General features: G+C 34.0%; 8 protein-coding genes across 8 annotated transcripts; 5 read left to right on the forward strand and 3 right to left on the reverse strand.

Annotated features, from left to right (window-relative positions):
- Window positions 1-888: 888 nt before the first annotated feature.
- Window positions 889-3,612, forward strand: NAEGRDRAFT_47887 (uncharacterized protein; the record flags this gene model as incomplete). Its single annotated transcript, XM_002678952.1, has 1 exon — window positions 889-3,612. One exon carries the CDS (start codon window positions 889-891, stop codon window positions 3,610-3,612), a length of 2,724 nt encoding a protein of 907 aa, XP_002678998.1.
- A 264-nt stretch (window positions 3,613-3,876) lies between these two features.
- Window positions 3,877-5,841, forward strand: NAEGRDRAFT_47888 (uncharacterized protein; the record flags this gene model as incomplete). The annotated part of the gene is made up of 1 exon (XM_002678953.1): window positions 3,877-5,841. One exon carries the CDS (start codon window positions 3,877-3,879, stop codon window positions 5,839-5,841), a length of 1,965 nt encoding a protein of 654 aa, XP_002678999.1.
- Window positions 5,842-6,665: 824 nt separating this feature from the next.
- NAEGRDRAFT_57599 (map kinase) lies at window positions 6,666-9,303 on the reverse strand. Its single transcript, XM_002679074.1, has one exon. It carries the CDS (start codon window positions 9,182-9,184, stop codon window positions 6,680-6,682), a length of 2,505 nt encoding a protein of 834 aa, XP_002679120.1. The 5' UTR covers window positions 9,185-9,303; the 3' UTR covers window positions 6,666-6,679.
- A 239-nt stretch (window positions 9,304-9,542) lies between these two features.
- Window positions 9,543-13,042, forward strand: NAEGRDRAFT_79180 (DNA polymerase I; the record flags this gene model as incomplete). Its single annotated transcript, XM_002678954.1, has 6 exons — window positions 9,543-9,892; window positions 9,944-10,112; window positions 10,155-10,721; window positions 10,766-11,050; window positions 11,091-11,358; window positions 11,400-13,042. The coding sequence occupies 6 exons, from the start codon at window positions 9,543-9,545 to the stop codon at window positions 13,016-13,018; spliced, it is 3,258 nt and encodes a 1,085-aa protein (XP_002679000.1). The 3' UTR covers window positions 13,019-13,042.
- Window positions 13,043-14,761: 1,719 nt separating this feature from the next.
- Window positions 14,762-15,220, reverse strand: NAEGRDRAFT_3997 (set domain-containing protein; the record flags this gene model as incomplete). Its single annotated transcript, XM_002679075.1, has 1 exon — window positions 14,762-15,220. A coding segment is annotated over one exon (459 nt), but the record flags the coding sequence as incomplete, so codon positions are not given.
- Window positions 15,221-16,237: 1,017 nt separating this feature from the next.
- NAEGRDRAFT_65758 (uncharacterized protein) lies at window positions 16,238-17,578 on the reverse strand (the record flags this gene model as incomplete). The annotated part of the gene is made up of 1 exon (XM_002679076.1): window positions 16,238-17,578. One exon carries the CDS (start codon window positions 17,576-17,578, stop codon window positions 16,238-16,240), a length of 1,341 nt encoding a protein of 446 aa, XP_002679122.1.
- A 251-nt stretch (window positions 17,579-17,829) lies between these two features.
- Window positions 17,830-19,845, forward strand: FM153 (uncharacterized protein; the record flags this gene model as incomplete). The annotated part of the gene is made up of 4 exons (XM_002678955.1): window positions 17,830-18,271; window positions 18,313-19,004; window positions 19,048-19,416; window positions 19,462-19,845. 4 exons carry the CDS (start codon window positions 17,830-17,832, stop codon window positions 19,843-19,845), a joined length of 1,887 nt encoding a protein of 628 aa, XP_002679001.1.
- A 305-nt stretch (window positions 19,846-20,150) lies between these two features.
- Window positions 20,151-21,863, forward strand: NAEGRDRAFT_65760 (uncharacterized protein; the record flags this gene model as incomplete). The annotated part of the gene is made up of 1 exon (XM_002678956.1): window positions 20,151-21,863. The coding sequence occupies one exon, from the start codon at window positions 20,151-20,153 to the stop codon at window positions 21,861-21,863; it is 1,713 nt and encodes a 570-aa protein (XP_002679002.1).
- Window positions 21,864-21,936: the final 73 nt, after the last annotated feature.

The raw sequence follows: 21,936 nt of genomic DNA on the forward strand, positions 1-21,936 counted from the left end.
TTCACAAATGATCCAAGAATTGGAAGCTACAGAATAATCCGTTTTACAGTATTTCCAGTAAACAGATTCTCCTTGATGATCGATGTTTTTAGCCTTTTTGTCTTTTCAGTTAAAACCGTAGTTGAATGTATGTGAAAAATGTTTTGTAAATTAAATTAATCTTTAATCGTTTTTTGCTTTAAAAGTTGTCACTTGCAAGGCTTGATGGGTCAATTATTTTCTCAGAATATACAAGCCTAATCCATTTCAAGACAAAACCATTATTTTTTGCCAAGAAAAAGGAAAGCTTGTCATTTGTTTGGTATTCACAATAGAATAGACTAACACTTCTGTTGCATCAACTATATTGTTGAATTATTGTTGTGATGAATAATTACAACACTATGTTGTGCACATACTGTTGTGTGATTAACTGTTATGATTTAATATTTCTATCGTCCATCTCCTGTCCAAGCCACTGCACAAATATGAACAACATGAGAATTCAATGTAGCGGCTTTTTCGCACTTGTTGATGCAAAAATTTCATTCAACAACCCTTCTAAAGGACAAGCATAGGCTTTCTTGTTTTAGGAACGCGCACATAACAACAAAAAAATTAAACCCTTCAAGTCAATAGTGTGTGGAGTTCGTTCTGTCAGCGCGCCATATCATCAACAGTGGCCAACAGAAAAAGCAGCGAATTATTTTCATCATCATCAACGATACACATCATCATCACTAATAACAACAATAATAATTATATTATTGGATAAATATTGTTAGCACTGCAACAACAACAAGATTAACGTTTGCTACCTGATCAGTAGTAGTAACACAGGATCAAAGAAGTCAATACTTTTTGTCGGCAACAACAAACAAAAGAAACCTTGTGGGAACAATCTTTACCATGTTGTCATCATCGACGATAAAACAACAAGCCATACCACCCTTTCATAATCATACGGAATTTTCTTCTCATCTTCGAATAATTGCAGAGGTTGATAAACACTCTAATAAGACAAAGTTGTATCTATACTCAATGCTGTCTAAGAACAAGATAGTCATCACACCTGATGTCCCTAAAACCATTAGTGAATTTAGAGATGAACATATGGATGTAGGCATGGTGTTTGCAGTTGTGGGCACATCTTGGTGCGGTAAATCGACTATTGCCAATGTGGCCAGACAATTATTTGGACCAAAGTATGGTCGTAATGAGAAGGCAGTTTTTGGTGATCTGATACGAGGTTCTATTGTCAAGTCCTTCTCTCAACTCTTAAATTGTCTCAGAAACTTTTTGGACCAAGAAGATTTTGTTAAAGAGCATCAACGCACCATTCATGATAGGTTAATAGAGTTAAAGATCTTTAAACTTAAAAAGAGTTTGCAAACACCAAACTTTACATCCTCTGGTTGCGAGCCTAGAGGTCTCCACAGTGAATATGAAGCTCAGAAGAGTACAATAATAGCAACACCAATAATGAAAGAGGAATTTGAACAATTGAAACGAGAATTGATTCAATATTTTGCTGAAAGAAATGAGGTTATAGATCGATCACTTGATATTCATTCAGACGTAAATCGTGTGGTGAAACTCTTAGAGAGCTTATGGAACGACCCTATTGTACAAATTGTCTATGCCCTAAATCATAGAATTCCTAATCTCAACGTATCAACTAACCTAGATTACTGGATACCAAGACTTAAAAAGATTTTCTCAGCTGGCTTTTCTCCTAAATCTAAAGACATTCTCCAATCCCACCCAGGCCATAATGGTATCTATGCCCATCATCCTATGGAATGCAAGTTTCCAAAAAATCAAACTGAGACTGTGACTGAAATTCCACTCTTTGAAGCTAAGGAAATACCATTTGTAGTGTTGGATGTTACAGACGTTAGTCGTAAATTGGAACATGTTATAGATCTTGTAACAGATATTGTATTTGTAGTTTCTATGGATGACTATTATCTTATAGACGAGAGAAATATGGACAGATTATCTGATGCCATTCAAAAATTTAGAAAACTTTGCGAGGACATGAAAGAAAGCTTCTTATCGAGAAGAATTCCACTCAAAAACATTACACTTGTTTTTAACAAGTTTGATATATTTTCAGACAAGGCCTCCAAATCTGAGGACCCTTTTATCAAGTTAGAAACATCCCACCCAGATATTTATACTTATTATGGTACTGATTCAGGAGCTTCCCAGCACCTTATCAGGTCCCTCATTGACTATTTTGTAAACATTTACGATTCATACTTTAGAGATATAAGAGAATTTCCAATAAGCAAACATCAAATTGAAACTTATAGACTAACATCGAGTTTACTGGCTGGTACTATACTGAACATTTGTGTAACATCTGCCACTAACAAAAGTAACATGGAAGATTTTTGGAGATTTGTGATTGGTCGTGAAAAAGGCGTTGAGCAACGTTCTTATTGTACAGACGGTTCATGGATACCGTTCAGAATGTGTAGATCATCTCTTCATGAGCAGTATGGAATCTCTTACCTTAATTGGGGAGAGAACTTCTTCATACATGGTAATAACCAACCATTTAGATTTGCTGTGCACGAAAGCCTTCTCTTACTGAGATGTCCACAGCTGGCTACTATAATAGGGTTAAACGAGAAGAACAAGAAGGCTGTAAATACTTATGAACCAGTTCCAACAATAATGGTGGACTTTGATGTTGGTGTTTTAGCCGAATTGATACGGAGGATTTATGATGGCTTTAGTGTTTTTGATTTACAAAAATTCATTCAACACTATCCTTCTCTCCTTCCTGTTGTTATCAAGAAGCCAAAGAAGCTAACCAAAAAACCAAAGCTACTTCGACCAGTTATTCTAAAATACAAAATGATCAAGGCAAAAACTATTAACAAGAACATTATATATAGATTTAACCATCCTCAATTTACTGATATAGTTAACTATGTTGACTTGATTGGAAATAATTTTTCTGCCCTCTCTGGTAGACATGACATGCTGTTATTCCACCAAAGTGATAACATTTCGAGTTGCAAGTTCATGCTATCGATGAGATTGCCAGGATTCACTCTTGAGAAAGATTACTATGTACTTGTTCCATATATCAAAAAGCCCTCATATTTTAATGTTTTGAGAATACTTAACCACGAACGAGACGTTTGCATTGATAACTGGAAAGAGCTGATAGAAATGATTTTCATCAGCAAAATGTGGCAGTTTGAAGACGATTCTATATTAGTAGAGACTTTGAGAAAAATGTTTAAAAATGTAGTTTCAGCTGATAATGTTCACCAAATGATTCCACTGTTGTCAAATGACTTTATAGATTTCTCTCAACTTGATGACCCTGTACAAGGCAAGGTTTCAGAGAGAACCCTTCTAGATAACCTACCAACAGAAATAATCTATGTTGTGTCTTCCTTTTTGTATGGTGTCTTTGATACAAATCCACAAAACTCTCTAATTGATCAAGACTACTTGAGTCTTATTTGTTGCCTGAATCATACCTCCTTCTTTAGGTTCTTTAAAGAGATTCCTAAGGACAAACTCAAACAATTTATTTGGAAAACTAAGTTTACCAAATTTACCCTATTTTTGAAAGAGTGTAATTCTTTCCTAGAAAAACACAAATAAACACAAACCTAATTTATTTTGTCACAGTGTTTTGGTATTCCTCTTTTTGGAAAATAAATTAATCTAATTATAACTTTTACATTTAAAAAAATAAGTGATGGAATGAAAACGATCATTGTCAGGTTCGAAGACATCACAATACCTCCTAAAGTGTTGGAAAAGTCATTCAATGATTGGGAACACTTGGCACCTTTTGAATTGTTTGAAGAATTGCAGAAATATCTTCGGGATGAATGTTTTATTCATGTACACCAATTTTCAAAGATGATACTAAAATCGGAGGATAATGAGTATGAAATATCATCTCGTATTGTTCATCAAGTTGGCAATGTACAACTGTCAATCCAAAATTATTATATTTCATGGTATAACTTATTCGACAAGGAAATTAGAGTTAGACTTTGTCCACTTTATCACCAACAAGAAGAGGATTCTATCGTTCCAACCGATGAAGTGTGTTTGCATTTGGGTTGTCACTCATTTACAGAAAGACAATTGTTAGAGGTGAAGGAATCGGAATTAATTGAAGAAAGGAGAGGCTATTTGTGTTACTTATTGCAAGTAATATTTGAGGATGGAAATCATGTTGCTTCTTCTTCTGTTAAAATAGATCAATCCTACCTCATGGATACATTAGAAAAGTTTCCTACAGAGTTTGAGGCTTTTTGTAAATGGCTCATTGTTAACAAGTTGAAGAGAACAAGAGCCTATTTGAAGGAAGATCGTTATATTATTGTAAATGGAAGATATGAAATGTGCTTTCACTTAATACATGGAGGAAGATTAAGTAATCCACTCAACAATACTTCGAACGAAAGTAATGAAAGAAATCAACTGTGGATTGGGAAAGATTTTAAAAACAAGTGTAAGGTAGTTATGAAATTTGGAATCAGAACTGAAAATGAGTTTGAAAATCTACAAAAAATCAAACATAGTCATATTATTCAAACTTTAGATCATTATCCCTCTAATGAAATACAGGAAAATGCTTTTGTTACTTTTCTATATAAGGGGCTCAATTTGAGACAACTTATTGAATCAAAGGATAATAACCTCACATTTAAAGAAATTAGAGAAATTGTATCGCAAATTGTTGATGCCATTGCTTATCTTCATGATATGGGAATAGTTCACAAAGACATCAAACATGAAAATATTCTTATTGAGGAAAATTTGGACAAGATTTGGCTTGTAGATTTTGATGAGAATTCGTATTCAGGTGGTTGTACAATTTTTTTAAATCAACCTCCAGAAAAAGTATTATCCATGAAAGCAGATATTTGGGCATTAGGGGTACTTGTCTACCAATTAATAACAAAAGATCTGGAGACTAATATTCAAAAAGATTTTCTCAGTGGACGCATACAGATTGGACATCATATTGACATTCTAATTGAACAATCAAATGATACTAATCTCCAAACGTTAGCGAAGATTGTAAGAACGTGTTTACAAGAAAAACAATCAAGACCCACAATATATGGGATTTATGAAATATTGTATGAAGAAGAACTTGAATTATTGGAAGACATAGAATTTGAAAGTGATATTGATGAAGAAATAGATTTATCAGAAATTGATAGGGATGATTTGATATCTCAACTATCTACTAATGGAATGAAATTGAGATATATTCCTTATTCAAACCAAGACATGGAAATGGTAACAGCAGCTGTCAACTGTAATTGTAATGCACTGGAGTTTACCTCACCTTTATTGAAAGAGTCAGATGATTTCATTGATAGCATCCAAATACCTCCAGAGTGTGTAAAGTTGTTAGGAGTTGATAAGCAAATACGAATCATTAAGAAAGAACCATCCCTCTTCCATAGTTATAGACAACTAGTTCTACAAGCTGTAAAGCACGACAGCTCACTTTTTCATCATTTAACAGAAGAATTGAAGAGTGACTCTGATATTTTTATTGTAGCCATCGAGAATGGATTGGAAAACTATGAGCAATACTTGAAATATCATGCATCTTCCAAAAGTGTGGCATTGGTTGTGGTCGAATTATATCCCTCTCAACGAGAGCACTTTATTTACGATGTTTTTGAGGAAATTTATAAGGATCATTTGGATGCAATTAACAAAAACCCATTAGAATTGAGAAAAGCACCAAAACCCTTAAAGTCTTATTCTGATTTTGTAATACAGATAGCTAAAAAGCAAATAGGCGTTCTAGAGTTTGCTTCTGATATTCTAAAATCAGATAGAAATTCATTTTAGAAGCTTCCAAGATATCACTTAGTGCTTTACAATATGCCAGTGCGAGTCTTCAATCAGATGAAGAGTTTATTGATAAAATATACAAAATAAGATGTCACGATCTGGATGCTTATCAATTAACTGGAGAAGAGAAAGAAATTTTCATGATTGCTATCTCAGGAAGGTTTAGTTTTATTCCTGAAAAATTCAAGAAGGACAGAGCTTTTGTTATGAAAGTACTGAAGAAAAGGGGAAGGATTCTAGAGTATATTCCTCACTTTTCATCTGATAAAGAGGTTGTTATGGCATCCATAATGCATTACTCATACGATCTTGAGTATGCAGACTATTCTTTACGTTCAGATGAAGAAATTGTACTGTTGGCAACCACATTGAATGGTGAGTGTTTTAGATACGCAGATTCAAAACTACAGGAAAATAGAGAATTTGTTAACAAGGTTGTCTCAATTAGTGGGCGTGCAATAGCTCATGCAAGTGAAATTTTGAAACAGGACAGAGAGATAGTGTTAGCTGCTGTTTCTCAAAATGGAAATGCATTGGCTTATGTTAATCATTTTAAGGATGATATGCAAGTGGTACTACGAGCAGTTGAGTCCAATGGTGATTCATTCCAGTTTGCCGATCCCAAATTACAAGGTGATAAAGAGTTTGTTTTACAGGTTGTGAAACAAAACGCAAAAGCCCTTTTATTTGCATCATCCAAGTTAAAAGCCGATAGGAATTTTATTTTGAAAATTGTGCAAACTAATGTATTCGCCTACCCTTACATTGGAGAGTACTTTAAAAACGATGAAGAAATTAAAGCAGTTTGGCAAAGTGCATCTCAATAAATATGGTTTTAATGATGTGTTAATATTGAAATGTCAGCGAGGGGTGAAAAGTATTCAACTTGCGCCAAAAGTTTTTGCTTCATAATTGATTCTTTGATGGCATTCATCTTATTTGATTCTGAATTTTCTAGCCAGTATGGATGCTCAATAATTTGCTCAATGGTGATTCGCTCTGCAGGATTCCAGGTAAATATTCTTGAAATGAGATCGAGAGCCACCTCTGAGCAAGAATCCAAAGCGAAACTAAATGAATTTCTTTTAGATTGGAGTGTTCTTTCATTCATCTCGAAAATAATTCTTTCCTTCTCCTTTTCGTTAATTCCTTCCATATTGGAAAAACTGAACAAGGGTGAATGTGGTTGTCTTGGAATGGAAATGTCTTCAATTAGTTTTCTCAACTCATCACATTTCCCTAATACCTTGAATTGATTAAGTGGTAGTAAGTGCTCACTCACTATAAGGCCGAATATAGAATTCCTCTCCTTATTTTCCTTCCTAGATAGATACATTAACTCTGTAAGTATAACTCCAATAGTCCAAATATTTTGCTTTGAAATGATAGAGCTGATATTTCTCTCTGGGACTAAAGCATTGGTACACATCATTAACAGAATTTCAGGAGCCCAATATCTCAATGACAATCTTGGCAGCAACTCCAAGTTATTGTTATTTTCCAAATCAGTAAAATCTACCAGAACTTCAGTGTCATGTCTTTGTTTGGAAATAAGTAAGTTAGTATCTGGGTTGAGTAAAAGATTATTTGGGAATGAATTGCTGACCTTTTTGAGGAGCTTGAGCATGAATGAATTTACATCTTCTAAAGTAAAATCTGAATGCAATAAGCTATCCAAATAGTCAGTCAGATATGCTGAGGAATTTTCAATTTCAGATGGAAGATTCATTTCCACCGAGTTAGGAGTTACTGTTGGTGACTCAAAACTTCTGTGTGCGATGAAATTCTGAATTAATTCATACATTGTCTCTAGATTATAATATTTACACCAATCCAATACATTGAATCCCATCTTGTCTCTTTCCATTGGGTTGTATCCTAGTTTGAGTAGTTCATAAACTTGATTGTACATTTCTCGTGCAGAAAAATGATGCAATAAAGAGTGGCCGTTGTAATCTCGTTTCAGCTTGAATTCTTCAAACTTTTCAGTGGAATCCATTGGAGACATTTCAAATTGATCAAACAAGTTCATTGAATCCATTTCATTAACCGATGATTGGTTCTCGAGTACTCCAGATGTCAACTCGTCCAAATCATCTAAAAAGTTATCTTCATCTCTGACTTCTTGTAGTGATGCATTTTGCCCCAAACCAATAGAGTTTTCCTCTCCAAAGAATTGAAAATCCAATCCACCATTATCGCAAGTCAAAATCTCATGGTGGCCATACATTAGTTTTACAATGCATTCTAAATTATTTTCCTTAATTATTGGAGTGTAGCTAAATATTTCCAAATCGTGTCTTAAACCTTCCTGAAGTGGTGTTAATATATGTTTTCTTGTGATGTTATATACATTGGATGGATTGGCCTTTTCAATAAAGCAAATTGTAGTTGGAAGAGAAAATGGAGAAAATAAATGAGTAATAAGGGACGACTTCATCAGTAAATCATTCTCATTGAGTGAGACATAAATTACAAAGTGGGTAGATATTTTGCTGTGAGCCCTCGAAGGTGACATGCTCAAGAGTTGCAATTTCAATTCAGGTTGGGGAAGATGTGCTTTTGGTTGAGTAAGACCAAAAGGTGGGAAATTTGGGAATGGTTGTAAAAAGCTCATGTCCATCTTTGGAACCATTGAAGAGAGAGGTTGAGTGAACAAATCTCTCTTTCTTTTCTTAGCCATTGGATCATTTGCATCATCAGATGAGTTATTATCATTTACAAGGAGTGGAGGAAAAGATGAATTTGATGAGCTATCTGAGCTTCCAATAAATGATGAAGGTGTGGTGGTAATATCCATGGATGATGTAGCTGCCACTGGATTCTTTTCTCTATTGCATTCAAACTCATCAATTACTGTTTCAGTAACCCAGGCATATTTGTTCGTCCCAATTTCAACTCCATATGTATTAAGCCTGTCTTGACCAACTCTCCTACTCGATCTCTCATTAACAATCATGACACCAATACTTCCTAATACTTTGATAGGTCTATTCGAATAGATGGTTGGATGTCCATTCACATTCGATTTTTGAAAACTAATCACCTTGCCAATTTCATATTTGTGCCCATTAAATCCTCCAATAATTGTCCTATTCTTACTACATTGACCCTCTGAATCAATAACAACTGGTTGATTCTTATACATTTGTTCTTCCGAGGATGTTGAACATGATGAAGACTTTTTCTTCTTTTTCTTCTTTACCTTCTCGTCCTTCATTGGTTTCATATCCAAATCATCTTCCTTTTTAATATTCAATGTTGAATCAATCATGGTTGCTAGTGATGCTAGACTTTCATCCGATGATTTGTTGTTGATCAATTGTTGTTGTGATTCCATTGAACAATCCGAAATGACAACTCAATTCTTTACAATTTACTAAACTATTTTGCACCGATATTATCAATTTACTATTATCATGCACTTTTCAAACTCTAACTGAAGATCTTAAAAGTGATTTCTCTTGTTTTTTTTCTCAATGTTCTCCAATTGCAACGAATGATGGATGCAGCAGAGTTCATCATGTTCATCCATTCAATATTCCGAAACTCTAAAAATTGGAACAACAAGAACGCAATCATGATGATGATTCACAAGGAATTTGATTGAAAAGACCTAATTGTTTTGATTTGGGAGTAATTATTATATTAACAAATCACTCTCTAATCAATTTGATATAAAAAGCAAAATCAAAAAAATGATTCAATCATCAGCAAGGAATCTTTCAAAACATTTGATGAGGAGTGGAGGTGTTGCTTTTAAACGTACAACCCTCTCCGAATTGGATAAAAAAGTAATTCTGATTAGACAATTGGTGGATAGATTTTATTATTCGCAAAATAGAGAGTTTGGTCAGGATTTGTCCCTTGTTGGATTAAAGAATCAAAAGATTAATTTATCTGCTAACATGATGACAAATAGTAGTAGTACGAATAATAATTCACGTTCCTATTCATCTTCTACATCACCATCCGAGAAGAAAATTCTACTTGTCGATGGTACTCCACTTGTTGTGAGAGCTTACTTTGGAACACCTCCTCTGACTTCGTAAGTGATTTTATTGCTTTTCATCAAATGGTTCGAATAATATACAAATAGATCTAATGGAACTCCAACTAATGCAATTTTAACATTTGCAAAGAGTTTAATTGCCATTCTGAAATCGGATGAATTTGATCATGTGGCTATCTTTTTCGATTCTGGAAAACCTTCAATAAGGAAATCAATTTCATCTGATTATAAGGCAAACAGAAAACCAACTGAAGATGTAAGTTATGACCTAGCTTTAGGAGATTCTTAAAATGTTTAGAATTTGAAAAAACAATTTCCAATCTGTAAATTATTAGCCGAAAAGATGGGCCTAAAAGTGATAAGCAAGGACGGATTTGAAGCAGATGATCTCATTGCTACAGTAGCCAGACAAGCAAAGGATGAAAAGTTTAATTCAATTGTTGTGGTTTCCTCTGATAAGGATCTTCACTGCCTTTCGGATACAAATTTAACTCTTCTTGACCCAATGACAAAGAAGAAATTAACAATGGACGATATAATTGGAAAGTATGAATTGCCTCCAAAGTTGATTCCAGAGTTTTTGGCACTTGTTGGTGACACTGCAGACAATATTAAGGGTGTTAAAGGTATTGGAAAGAAGAAGGCAGTTTCACTGTTGGAACAATATGGATCAATTTCTGAAATTTTGAATAATTTGGACGATGAAAATATGGAAAAGAAGTCAAGAGAGGCCATCAAGAGTAATATTGATGACCTTAAATTATCCTTGAGGTTAGTTGCTTTGGACGAAGAAGTTCCTTTGGATTATTCTTTACAAGATTTCCAAGTTGACCAATCCTCACTGGATTTTTCACAAAACGAAGAGGTATGTTTATATAATAATGTTCACCATTTACAAACAATCGTCAGCTCATTAAAATGTTAGAGGATTTGGAAATTAATTCAGTCATTAAACAATTAAAGAAGGAAACAGATAAGAAGGAAAAAACTACAAAATCCAAATCTAAAAAGAAGGAAGTTATAGAATCTGTTGTACTCAGTGAAGAAATGTCCTCTGCAGATGTAGCCTCCTTAAAATTATCCCACGTCTCGGATGACTCTAAAATTGGTAAGATTGTCAAAGCATCAGAGTACAATATTATTCTGAATGAGAAAGAGTTAGACTCTTTCATTGAACAGGTGAAGATATCAGGAGTAAGTTTGCAACAATTTTCAACATACTGACATAATTTAGAATGTTTGTTTCTCAACGGAAATTTGTCTATTAAGCTTACATAATCCTGTAATGGCTGGTATATCATTCTGCATTAGTCCAGGACAAGCATACTATCTTCCATTTTTCAAGGGTGGAAAGGTTGAATTTTTAGATTCTGTAAATATTCTAAAGGAAAGTCCAATACTTTCAAAGGTTAGGACAGAAATTATGGAAAATCCAAACATTCTCAAGATTGGCCACAATATCAAGTATCATATCAAAATGCTTGCAAACTATGGAGTTACAGGTAAGTTTTAAATTTATTTATTATTTACTAATATTCAATAGTGAAAAACTTTGACGATATCATGGTAATGTCTTATGTTTTAAATTGTGGTAAACATGGTCATGAAATGGATGAAATTGTAGAAAATGTCTTGTTACTCGATCCTAAGGAACATATCATTCCAGAGAAAGAAGTGCTTGGCATTGGTAAAAAGAAGGTTACCCTTATGGAGGCAGATATTGTCAGTGTTGTTCATTTTGCATGCCAACATGCTGACTTGACTAAACAAGCATATGATGTTTTAAAGTCAGCCCTAGATAAGAGTCCTAAACTTACTCAATTTTACGAAGGTATCGAAAAACCTCTTGTTGAAACACTTGCAGGTATTGAAATGAAGGGAGTTTTTATGGATGAACCTGCCCTTGTGAAGATGGAAAACGAATATAGAGAAAAGATCAAAGCCATTGGAAATAAGATAAGAGAAGATGCAGGATATCCAACTATTGATGAAGATATTGAAATCCCTACTTCAGAAGAGGAAATTGAAAGTATGATCATTGAAATGGATGAAATGAAACAAGAAGCTTCTGAAGAATTCAATATTAATTCAAATAGACAATTGGGACAAGTGATATTCGAAAAATTGGGAATTGGTACAAAGTTAAGAAAAAAGACCAAAGTTGGAGATTATATTTTGAATGCTGAAGTTTTACAAAAACTTGCCGCAGAAGGACACAGCATTGCCAAGCATATTCTAGAATATAGGGCCTTAACCAAACTCTACAGTACATACATCTCTGGATTAAGACAACATATCAACCCATACACAAAGAGAATTCACACCACTTTCCAAAATGCCCTTACGGTTACTGGTAGATTGAGCTCAGTCATGCCAAACATTCAGAACATTCCTGTCAGAACAGCTGAAGGTAAACAAATAAGAAGATGTTTCATTTCTCCTTCTGATGATTATGTAATAATGAAGGTCGACTATTCACAGGTAGAGTTGAGAATTTTAGCCCATATTGCCAATATTCCAGTGCTTAAGAATGCCTTTAAAGAAAATAAGGACGTTCACGCCATTACAGCCAGTCAAGTTTTCAATGTTCCACTCGATCAGGTCGATAAGTCAACCAGAAATAAGGCCAAGGCCATTAACTTTGGTATTATCTATGGTATGAGTGAATTTGGTTTATCAAAGAGAATTGGAGTAGACACTCAAGCCGCCAAGTCATTTATTGAACAATACTTTAAGCAATATCCAGGTATTAAGAATTACATGACCAAGACTATTGAATTTTGTAGAAAACATGGTTATGTAAATACTCTTTTCAACAGAAGATGTTGGATACCTGGTATTGAGGACCAAGGATTTGGAGGAAAATCATCTTTTGGTGAGAGAACAAGTATCAATACTCCAATCCAAGGTACCTCAGCTGATATCACAAAGATTGCAATGAACTCATTACACAAGGCATTCCAGGAGAAGGGATTGAGAACCAGAATGATTATTCAAGTTCATGATGAAATTGTTTTTGAAGTACCAAAGGATGAAGTGGAAACAGTCGAACCAATCATTAAGGAACTCATGGAAGGTGCAGCATTCTTTGGTGGAACAAACTTTACGGTGCCACTAACCGTCGAAGCTACAGTTGACTCAAAATGGTTGGCAGATGAATAAATAATAAATAATTTATTTCCTAGTAAAACTGGTTTAGGTTCTTGGTTTATGACTATTATATTTTCTCTTATTTGGTAAAGATGAGAGTCCTTCATAGGCTTTCACTTTGCTTATTCTTACATTGAATCTTCTCAACATTTCATACTCATCTTCTTCACTTTCTGACTCGCTTTCAGATTCTTCTTCACTGCTACTGCTTTCCACAACTTTTCTTGGACGACCAACTTTTCTCTTTGTTTCACTTTGTTCATCCTTTCTTGGTCGACCAACTTTTCTTTTTGGTTCCTCCTCGTCCTTCTTGGTTTCTTTTTTCACGTTTTGTTGTTCGTCCTTTCTTGGTCTACCAACTTTTCTCTTTGGTGTTTCATCTTCGCTTTCAGAAGATGATTCTTCCTTAACTTTGGTATTGTGAACGATTCGTCTTGGCTTTGAATCTGCTGATTCTGATTTCACACTTGAACTACTACTACTAGTTGGCTTGGAAGATGTTGATTCCTTCTTAGTGACTACCTCTTTTGGTTTGGTTTCAGTTTCGTCCTTTCTTGGGCGACCAACCTTTCTCTTTGGAGCCTCTGGTTCTGGTGTTGTTTTTGCAGATGATGATGATGAAGAAGTAGAAGAAGGTTTTACAGGCTTTGGTTGAGATATAGGTGTTTTTGGTGTGGTGAGAATTGGCTTGGCTGAACTAGTTGACTTTGATTCTTTCTTAACAGTACTAGGAGCAGGAGTTGTCTTCTTTTCAACCTTTTTCTCCTCTACCTTCTTTGGTCTTCCAACCTTTCTCTTTTCTTCCTCTACCCCTTTAGGAGTTGTAATAACAGAGTCACTCTTTCTTGGTCTACCAACTTTTCGTTTAGCATCGGATCTAGCTTCTTTGTCATAGTCTGATTCTGATTCAGATTCACTGCTACTTTCCTCAACCTTTCTCTTTTTTGTTTGTTGTGTTTTCTTGTCTGTTGATTCATCCTTCTTTGGTCTTCCAACTTTTCGTTTGGCTTCAGATTTGGTTCCTTCAGTTCTAGCTTTAGACTTTTCCTTACTATCACTACTTGAAGATGATTCAGATTTTCTTGGCCTACCCACTTTTCTCTTTTTCTCCTCTTCATCTGTATTCTTCTTTGGTCTGCCAACCTTTCTCTTTGATTTGCTCTTTTCATCATCAGATTCCTCATCATATGAAAGTTCAGAGTCTTCATCTTCCTCACTTTCGCTTTCAGATTCACTCTCCTCCATAGCTTTCTTTGGAGGTCTACCTCTTTTCTTTTTAGTTTCTTCTTCTGGTTTTTCTGCCTTCTTTTTGGCAGTTCTTGTCACTCTAGGTTGTGTTGTCTCAGTGAGTGATGTAGATATTCCAGCATTTTTACATCTTCTGGTTTTGAATTCGGTATGTCTCATTATTTCTCCTTTTTGAGCCTGTTCATACATTTTAGTCATGAGAGCTCGTTCGTACACAGTCAGACCAAACTCATCCAATTGTGGGGCATCATCCTTCTTTTGTGTCTCTTCTAATTGTCTTTCTATTGATAAAAATTGTCTGAAACGTTTCTTTTCAGTCTTTCTAATATTACGAATTAAAAAAGTATTTCCAAATTTTGCAGAGTCAATAACTTCTTTTGGAAGCTTTGAGCTGTCTTCCAATATTTTCAGTGTGTACAAAGTTCTTTGTTTGAATTTTGATTCAAGTTTGTGAGCTCTTAATTTTTTAGCTTGTTCACTATCCATTTGTGTTGATTTTTCCTTAGCTTCTAGCAAGGACATATCTTTTGATGTAATTGTTCCTCTGCAATTTGCACTTCCACAATAACATTTTTGGAAGGAAACACCATAACATTCCATTGCATAGTCAAAAGTAACTTCTTCTCCTTTTTCAATATCTCTAAGTGCAAAAACACCTATCCTAGATTGATGGCCAACTGTCCATTTTTGCAATACAGAGTTTGGATCACAACTGTGATTAATAAACCTAGCATTATTACCCTTTTTTGAGGCATCAATAATTTGATTGGTACCAACTGAAAGGAAATAATAGTGGCGTTCACCATCATAAGCTTCTTGTCTTTGTTTGTAAATTTTTTCATCTAATACTTCTCCTACATATTCAATAATAAAAGTTCCTTTTGAAATTTTCTCTTTAGCAAAAACTCCAAACCCCTTTTCACCAGCTCTTTTAACTTCTATTTTTTTCCAACTCTTTTTTTGAAATCTATTATTTGTGCATTTAGATCCACAACTACAATAGCCGATTACACACTCCATGCACAATAATCTATTCACACAAAATTCACCACAGTGATCATCACCTGAAATATCTCCCTTTTTTGAAGGACCACAAGTACACATAATAATGTCATCATCAAATAAATTTTTCCAGGCATAAACTGTACTATCACCTAAATAAATATTTTCATCAATCTTTTTAAATTGTCTGCTGTCGTAAGCTGCTTTTTCGTCATCTTCATCTTTTTGTTGATTTAATTCAATTTTCCTCTTCTTTTTTGGTAATTTAACTGTTTCTTCCGATGTTTTGTTTTTCTCATCCTTACTTTCAAGTCTATTATTTCCAGAAATAAATAATTCTTGTAATAACATGGCATCTTAAAAAATTAAATAAATTAAAATTAATAATAAATTACCTTCCATATCGTTCTTGGTATGTGATGCAATAGATTCTTGTTGTTCAACACCAGTAGATTTTTTATCATCTTTGTTTTCCTCTCCAGTTGATGACACTACATTTGATGATACACTATTTGGATTGGATAATTCTGATTGTTGGGTATTATCGCTTGGTGGAAGTATCTGATGATCTTCCGTCGTCCCTTCCTTGTTGGGCGATGATGACGAGGTTTGGCCACTTTCCGTTTGGCTCATTTTTTTTAAAAATTATTTTTTAATATTTTTATTTGCAACTGATTGTAATATTAATCATTAATATTAATAATTAATATTATTAATAGGATGATTTATTCTTTATTTAATTGAATTGAAATAGAAATTATTAGAAAATTTAATTCTCCATTATTGTCTATTTGTGATCAAAGATTGAAAGAATTATCCAATATTTCGAATTGAGCTATTGGATTATTTCAAATATCCAAGATCTTTTGGGTATGTATTTTGCCTGATGCTGTTCATTGTGCTCTTACAGTTACATCCTTTGCATTTAGTTATGAATTGATTGAAATCTATACTTTCGACTAGTATGATAATTTGTAAAAATTAATCGGTCATGTGATCACTAAAGAAATGTCTTGGAGTATCCTCAAGAACTAAATCTGTGGAAACTGTGCATGTATCTTTGAGGGTGTCATCAATAACTTGTTCCAATTCATCAGTCTTGGTCATGGAGAGTGATTTGGTAATATTGGATGCAATCAATTTGACTGTTTCCATACTCTCTGGTGTATTCTTTACATATTGAGCTGTAATGTAGAGGAAAATGCTCACAAAATTAAAGTAGATGGCCCAAGGGGACAGATCAGTTGTGAGAGCAAGATACAAATTGGCCACCAAACTCAATATCACTGCAATTTGTTTCTTCATAGAGTTGGTTTTCATCAACCAGTATGAACTGAGTGTTAATACTGCAGCACACAGAAATTCCTTCCAAATGAGTCCTAATATTCTCCAAATAAAATCTCCTTTTCGACCCTTTGAGGATGATCGTGATGATGCATTCCTATTACTACTATTAGTATTATTATTTGAATATCGATTGGAATAAATTTGTCTTGAATTTCTAATATTTTGCAATAATTCTGATATTTTTCCACTTGGACTTGCAACGTTATCCAGCATGGAGGAGAGTGATCTTGTCTGACCAGTTTTAATATGTTTCAATTGATTCAATAATATTCTACTCGTCCTATTTTTTGATGTCAATCCATACTTATTCAATGTTTCAATATTATTTAATAATTTTGATGAAGAATTTGCTGATCCAGTCAATCCACTAGGTTTGTTATTCTTGAAAATTGAAATATAAGTAAATGGATTCAAAATCGTCCCCTTATTTGAATATGCAAGTTCATAGAGTCTTCTTCCAACAGCATATATCGAAATCAAAGTATTACTAACAATTAAAATTCTTCTAGTATATTTAATTGCATAGGAATGACTTTCATCCATCATACTTTCAACAATAACTTTTAATTCTTCAATTTCCGATCGTAATTGTTCAATTTCAAAATCTATAAAACTCTTAGATGATGATTGTGCAAGAAGAGGAGAGGGTGAATAGGACCCGAGTGATGGTGATTGGTCCACCATAGCACCCATCGATGATGATGAACTGAAAGGAGGAATTGAGAGAGGAGTTGTAAATGGTGATGATGAATGCAAAAAATTAGAATCCCTCGATGAAGTTCTAAAGTGTGATGATCTCTTGTTACTACTACTTGCACCATTAATACTATTACCACTACTATTACTTGCACCAACAACGGAGGAAATTAAAGAGTCAATCCCATTGCTACTAGGTGTTCTTTTTATGGTTGAAATGAATTCCTCCTCAATGCTGTCATTCTCTCTGGTTGGCAGAACAGATCTGACTTTACGCATTTTTTTAGATTTTTATTATCTTTAATGCAAGTAAATTGATAAAGCAATACAATGGATTATTATAAAGCAAAAAGACAGTCCTATTAAAAAAGATTACCTTGTTCATATGAGCATTAGAGCAAACAATCCTTGAGTTACTGAAATTATCATTCTGAGTGGTTCGATTGAGAATTGTTTTTGGTTTGTTTGCCTTTGTATTTCACAATTTTGGCGCCACATAAAATACAACAAAACCAAACAGAAAAAAAACAATGCAACAACAACATTACTCTTACAAACAACAACAATTTGGAATTTTAATACTCTTAATTTTATTTATTATTAACCTTGTCGGAACTGTAAAATCACAAACCAATTCCACAGATACAATAGATTATGTTGTTAATTGGGATAATGTTCCAACAACAGCACCAACAGTTACCAATCCACAACAAAAGTCATTTGGTTCCTGTGTTTGTGATGTAACTTTAAATCAATGTGATGTTAACTGTTGTTGTGATCCTGATTGCGCATATTCAATAGTAGAAAACTCCTTCTCAAAATGTCTGGTGCCTTACACAAAGAAGGATTTTAATTATTTGTGTGTCCAAAAAACATTAGTAACTTTTAGTAATTTGAACAATTTGAAAATTTCAACTAAGGAAGTGGTACAAGATGCTGGAACACCTCTTTTTTGTGTTTACTTTGAAGCAGGTTTGTTTTAACTTTCAACCTATTTTAACATTTTGAAAAAGCCTCTGTTGATGGGTTGTATTATGCTGTTGTTTCCGATTTGGATGCAACATCTATTAAGAAGGTATTTGAAAAGTATGAAGCTTTAACTACTTACAGAACTAGCTACACACAAAAGTATATTTATGATGTGGCAGCTGTCAAAACAAACACAAGAGTAACTATATTTCAAGATGGTGATAAAATTCCTTACACCATATCGGCTCCTTCAAGCAACACCTCTCAAGTAACTACAGTATCCTATTTCACTTTGCATAGAAGCTCTAATTCGGATGTTTGTGAAAAAACTTTTGTAAAATTTATGAGAAATAATGGAAAAGAAAATAAGTGTTCATGGATTCCATCAACTTTAGAAGATTTCAGAACAAAATGTCTAGGAGATTTTAGTGTGAGCTCATTTGTATCGAACTACTTTTCATATGGAGCAGCACCAGATAGCTATTCTCAATACATAAAAGTGGAACTTTTGGAAATGATATCAGTAAGTTCAAGTGGTGCAGAAACGGTTCTCTCAACCATTCCAACAACTACCTATGCCTCCCAAACTTGCACAAATGCTGTAATTGGAGCAAAATATTATTTTGTTTTTACTAGTTCAGGATCAATTTCAAAAGCTTACGTTACCTTAAGAGTCAAAACTCTGGTCAATCCTTCATTTGTTGAATTGAAATCACAAGTGAACTATATCAATGGGGTACGTTTAAATTTTATGGCTTTTTTCTAACAATAATTCTCAGACTATTTCAGATTTCAGACAGGGTGTAATCAAACCAAAGAGTGGTAATCCAGGTTATATTCGTAAAAAGCCTGTACTTGCTGGTTACATGGTAACAAACTCGGTAAAGAATGCTATCTATCAACACTACTTGGGTCTGACTGCACCAACTGGATATGATTGCAGCTCCAAGAGTAGTATTCTGTTTGATGTGGATGCTGTATTTTCGTGCAGTTTCACTTACACTCTTTCACAATTGAAAGCAGCATGTTTGTCAAATACATTTTCCCAATTAGAATCAAATGCCACATATGTAGGAAGATATGGTAATGCTGACTATACAAATACTAACGATTGGGTAGCCATAGTAGAAGATTCCAAACCAAGCTCTGTAAGTATTTTTCATATTGTAAATAGTATTAACCCTCATCTAAAGACATGGGACGAACTTACACAAACATGTAATAACATTGCGGCAGGAATCGAATATCAAATTGTTATATCCAAGTCGGGTTCTGTTCAAAACGAGCAATGGAAAGTGCAAGGCATACAAAGATCTCGTTACTCTCTCACTTGGACCTTCAGTGGGGACAATACGAAAACAAACACTTTTTGGATTGAAACCAGAGTGAAATATGTAAGAACTGAAAATCAAGAAACCATCCAAAAGAATTATCCAGCTCCTAACTTTTTACCATTCCTTCCAGAAGATGTTTTCTATCCGTTCTCACTCCTCTTATCATCCTCTTCTCAACCATATCACTTGATTTCTCTTCTTCCTTTCCTCCTTGTTTCTATTGTTTCAATTTTAGTTTTGTAAATGGAAATATGCAAATTCTCTTTCTTTCCATTCAGAATGTTAGTGCTGCAATTCACAGCCTCTCAATTACACTCCCAACACATTCTTCTGCTATTCGATAGAAACTTGGAATTCAAAAAAAAATGCCAAGTGATGAACGTGAAGGAAAATACTCATCAACCAACGAGGTAGATAATAACCACTCTGATGAAGTAGAAAATAAATCAAAAATTCCAAAGTATGACAATGATGAACAAAACCCTTCATCAAATGTAAAAGAATTGGCGGAAAGAGGTAAAAACAAAGTTCTTGAAATGATGATGAAAATGGGCTATAAGGAAGGAGAAGGTTTAGGTAAATTCGGTCAAGGAAATGCCTCCGTCGTCAATCCACAGGTAAATACAGGTAGAGGAGGTCTCGGAACAATTGATGAAACCTCTAACTTGTCGAATGTTGTCGAAAGTAGTGATGGAACTTATAAATTACCTTCAAATTTTCAAGTTCAAAGACATGAAGCTGATCCAAAGATTTATAGTCATAAGGAAGAATTTGAATGGATTGCATGCAAGGAGGAAAATAGAAAAATCTACTCTGGACCAAATGATCCAATTTACAAAATTGTCAAACCAGAGAGTGATAATTTGGATCCATCCAAAATGGCACCAAACGATGCTAATGAAGGACAAAATCCATTCATTGATCCTGAAATTATGAAATCCATTTTCAAAACAAAAGCAGACTTTGATGATTTACCACCGAAAATATTCCTCGATGCAAGATTGAGATCTAATCCATATGAAAAAATTGGTAAATCAATCTTTCAAAATAGAGCTGCTGTAAAATTGGCTAATATTGATTTAGTAACAGATTTGACCAGTGAAACATCCTTGCCAAGACTTGTAGAAGAAAATGGCGTTCTCTATTTTGCAGATATTTGTGCTGGTCCAGGTGGTTTTACAGAATATTTATACTATAGATATAAAACCTCTAAAGCTAAGGGTTGGGGTTTCACGCTTAAGAATGATAAGGATGATTGGAAGTTGGAAAAATTCAATAATGAATCTCCATGTTCAAACTTTGAGTTAAATTATGGTGTGGATGGCACAGGTGACATTACCAAAAATGAAAATATGCTTTGTCTTGATGATGCTGTAAATAGAGGAACAAATAATAGAGGATTGGCACTTGTGACTGCTGATGGAGGATTTTGTGTTGATGGTGTTGAGAACTCTCAAGAATACTTGACACAACAATTAGTTCTTTGCCAATTTTTGACTGCTCTTCTTACTTTGAGAAAGGGGGGATGTTTTGTTTGCAAATTATTCGATTTGAATACCTGGTTTTCTGCCTCTCTGATATATGTCATGTATCAATACTTTGAAAAGGTTACCATTTTCAAACCATTTTCATCGAGACCAGCAAACTCTGAAAGATACATTGTTTGCAAGGGAATGACAGAAAGAAAGCCTGAAATTATCAAGTTTCTTCTCCAAGCCAATACCAGACTTTCTGAACGGAAACCAATCAAATCACTTGTTGATTGTGATGTAATGACTTCTGATAAGGAATTTGCTCAATTTATGACCACCTCTAATAATACCTTCTCAGAAAATCAAGATTATAATTTGAAACGATTGAAAATGGCAATTGAAGATAGGTATATTGATATTAAGGATCTTCAATACCAACTTCAACAATCATGTCTAAAAGAGTGGAATTTACCTGAATCAAGATCCAGATCGTATAATAAGAGATCTTATGATAATTATAGAGGTAATAGGTCATATGACAGAGACAGGAATTATAGTGGTGGACGTGGAGGTTATGGTGGAAATCGTGATAACAACAGATATGATAACAGAAATAATGATAGCAGATATGATAGACATGACAGAAGGGATAACAATGATTATTACAACAATAATGGTAGAAGCAATAATAGTCGTAACTATGGAAGAGTAAATAATCATGACGACAGATATGAAAGAAGAGATTCCCATCATTCAAATTCATACAGAAATGACAGACATTACAGATAAATTTACCTACTCAACCTTTTAAATGAAGTTTCTCTTGCCCTACAATGTTCATTTACAGTTTTCCAATCAATCA

Source organism: Naegleria gruberi, assembly GCF_000004985.1.
Source record: "Naegleria gruberi genomic scaffold NAEGRscaffold_15, whole genome shotgun sequence".
NCBI lineage: Eukaryota > Heterolobosea > Eutetramitea > Acrasida > Naegleriidae > Naegleria > Naegleria gruberi.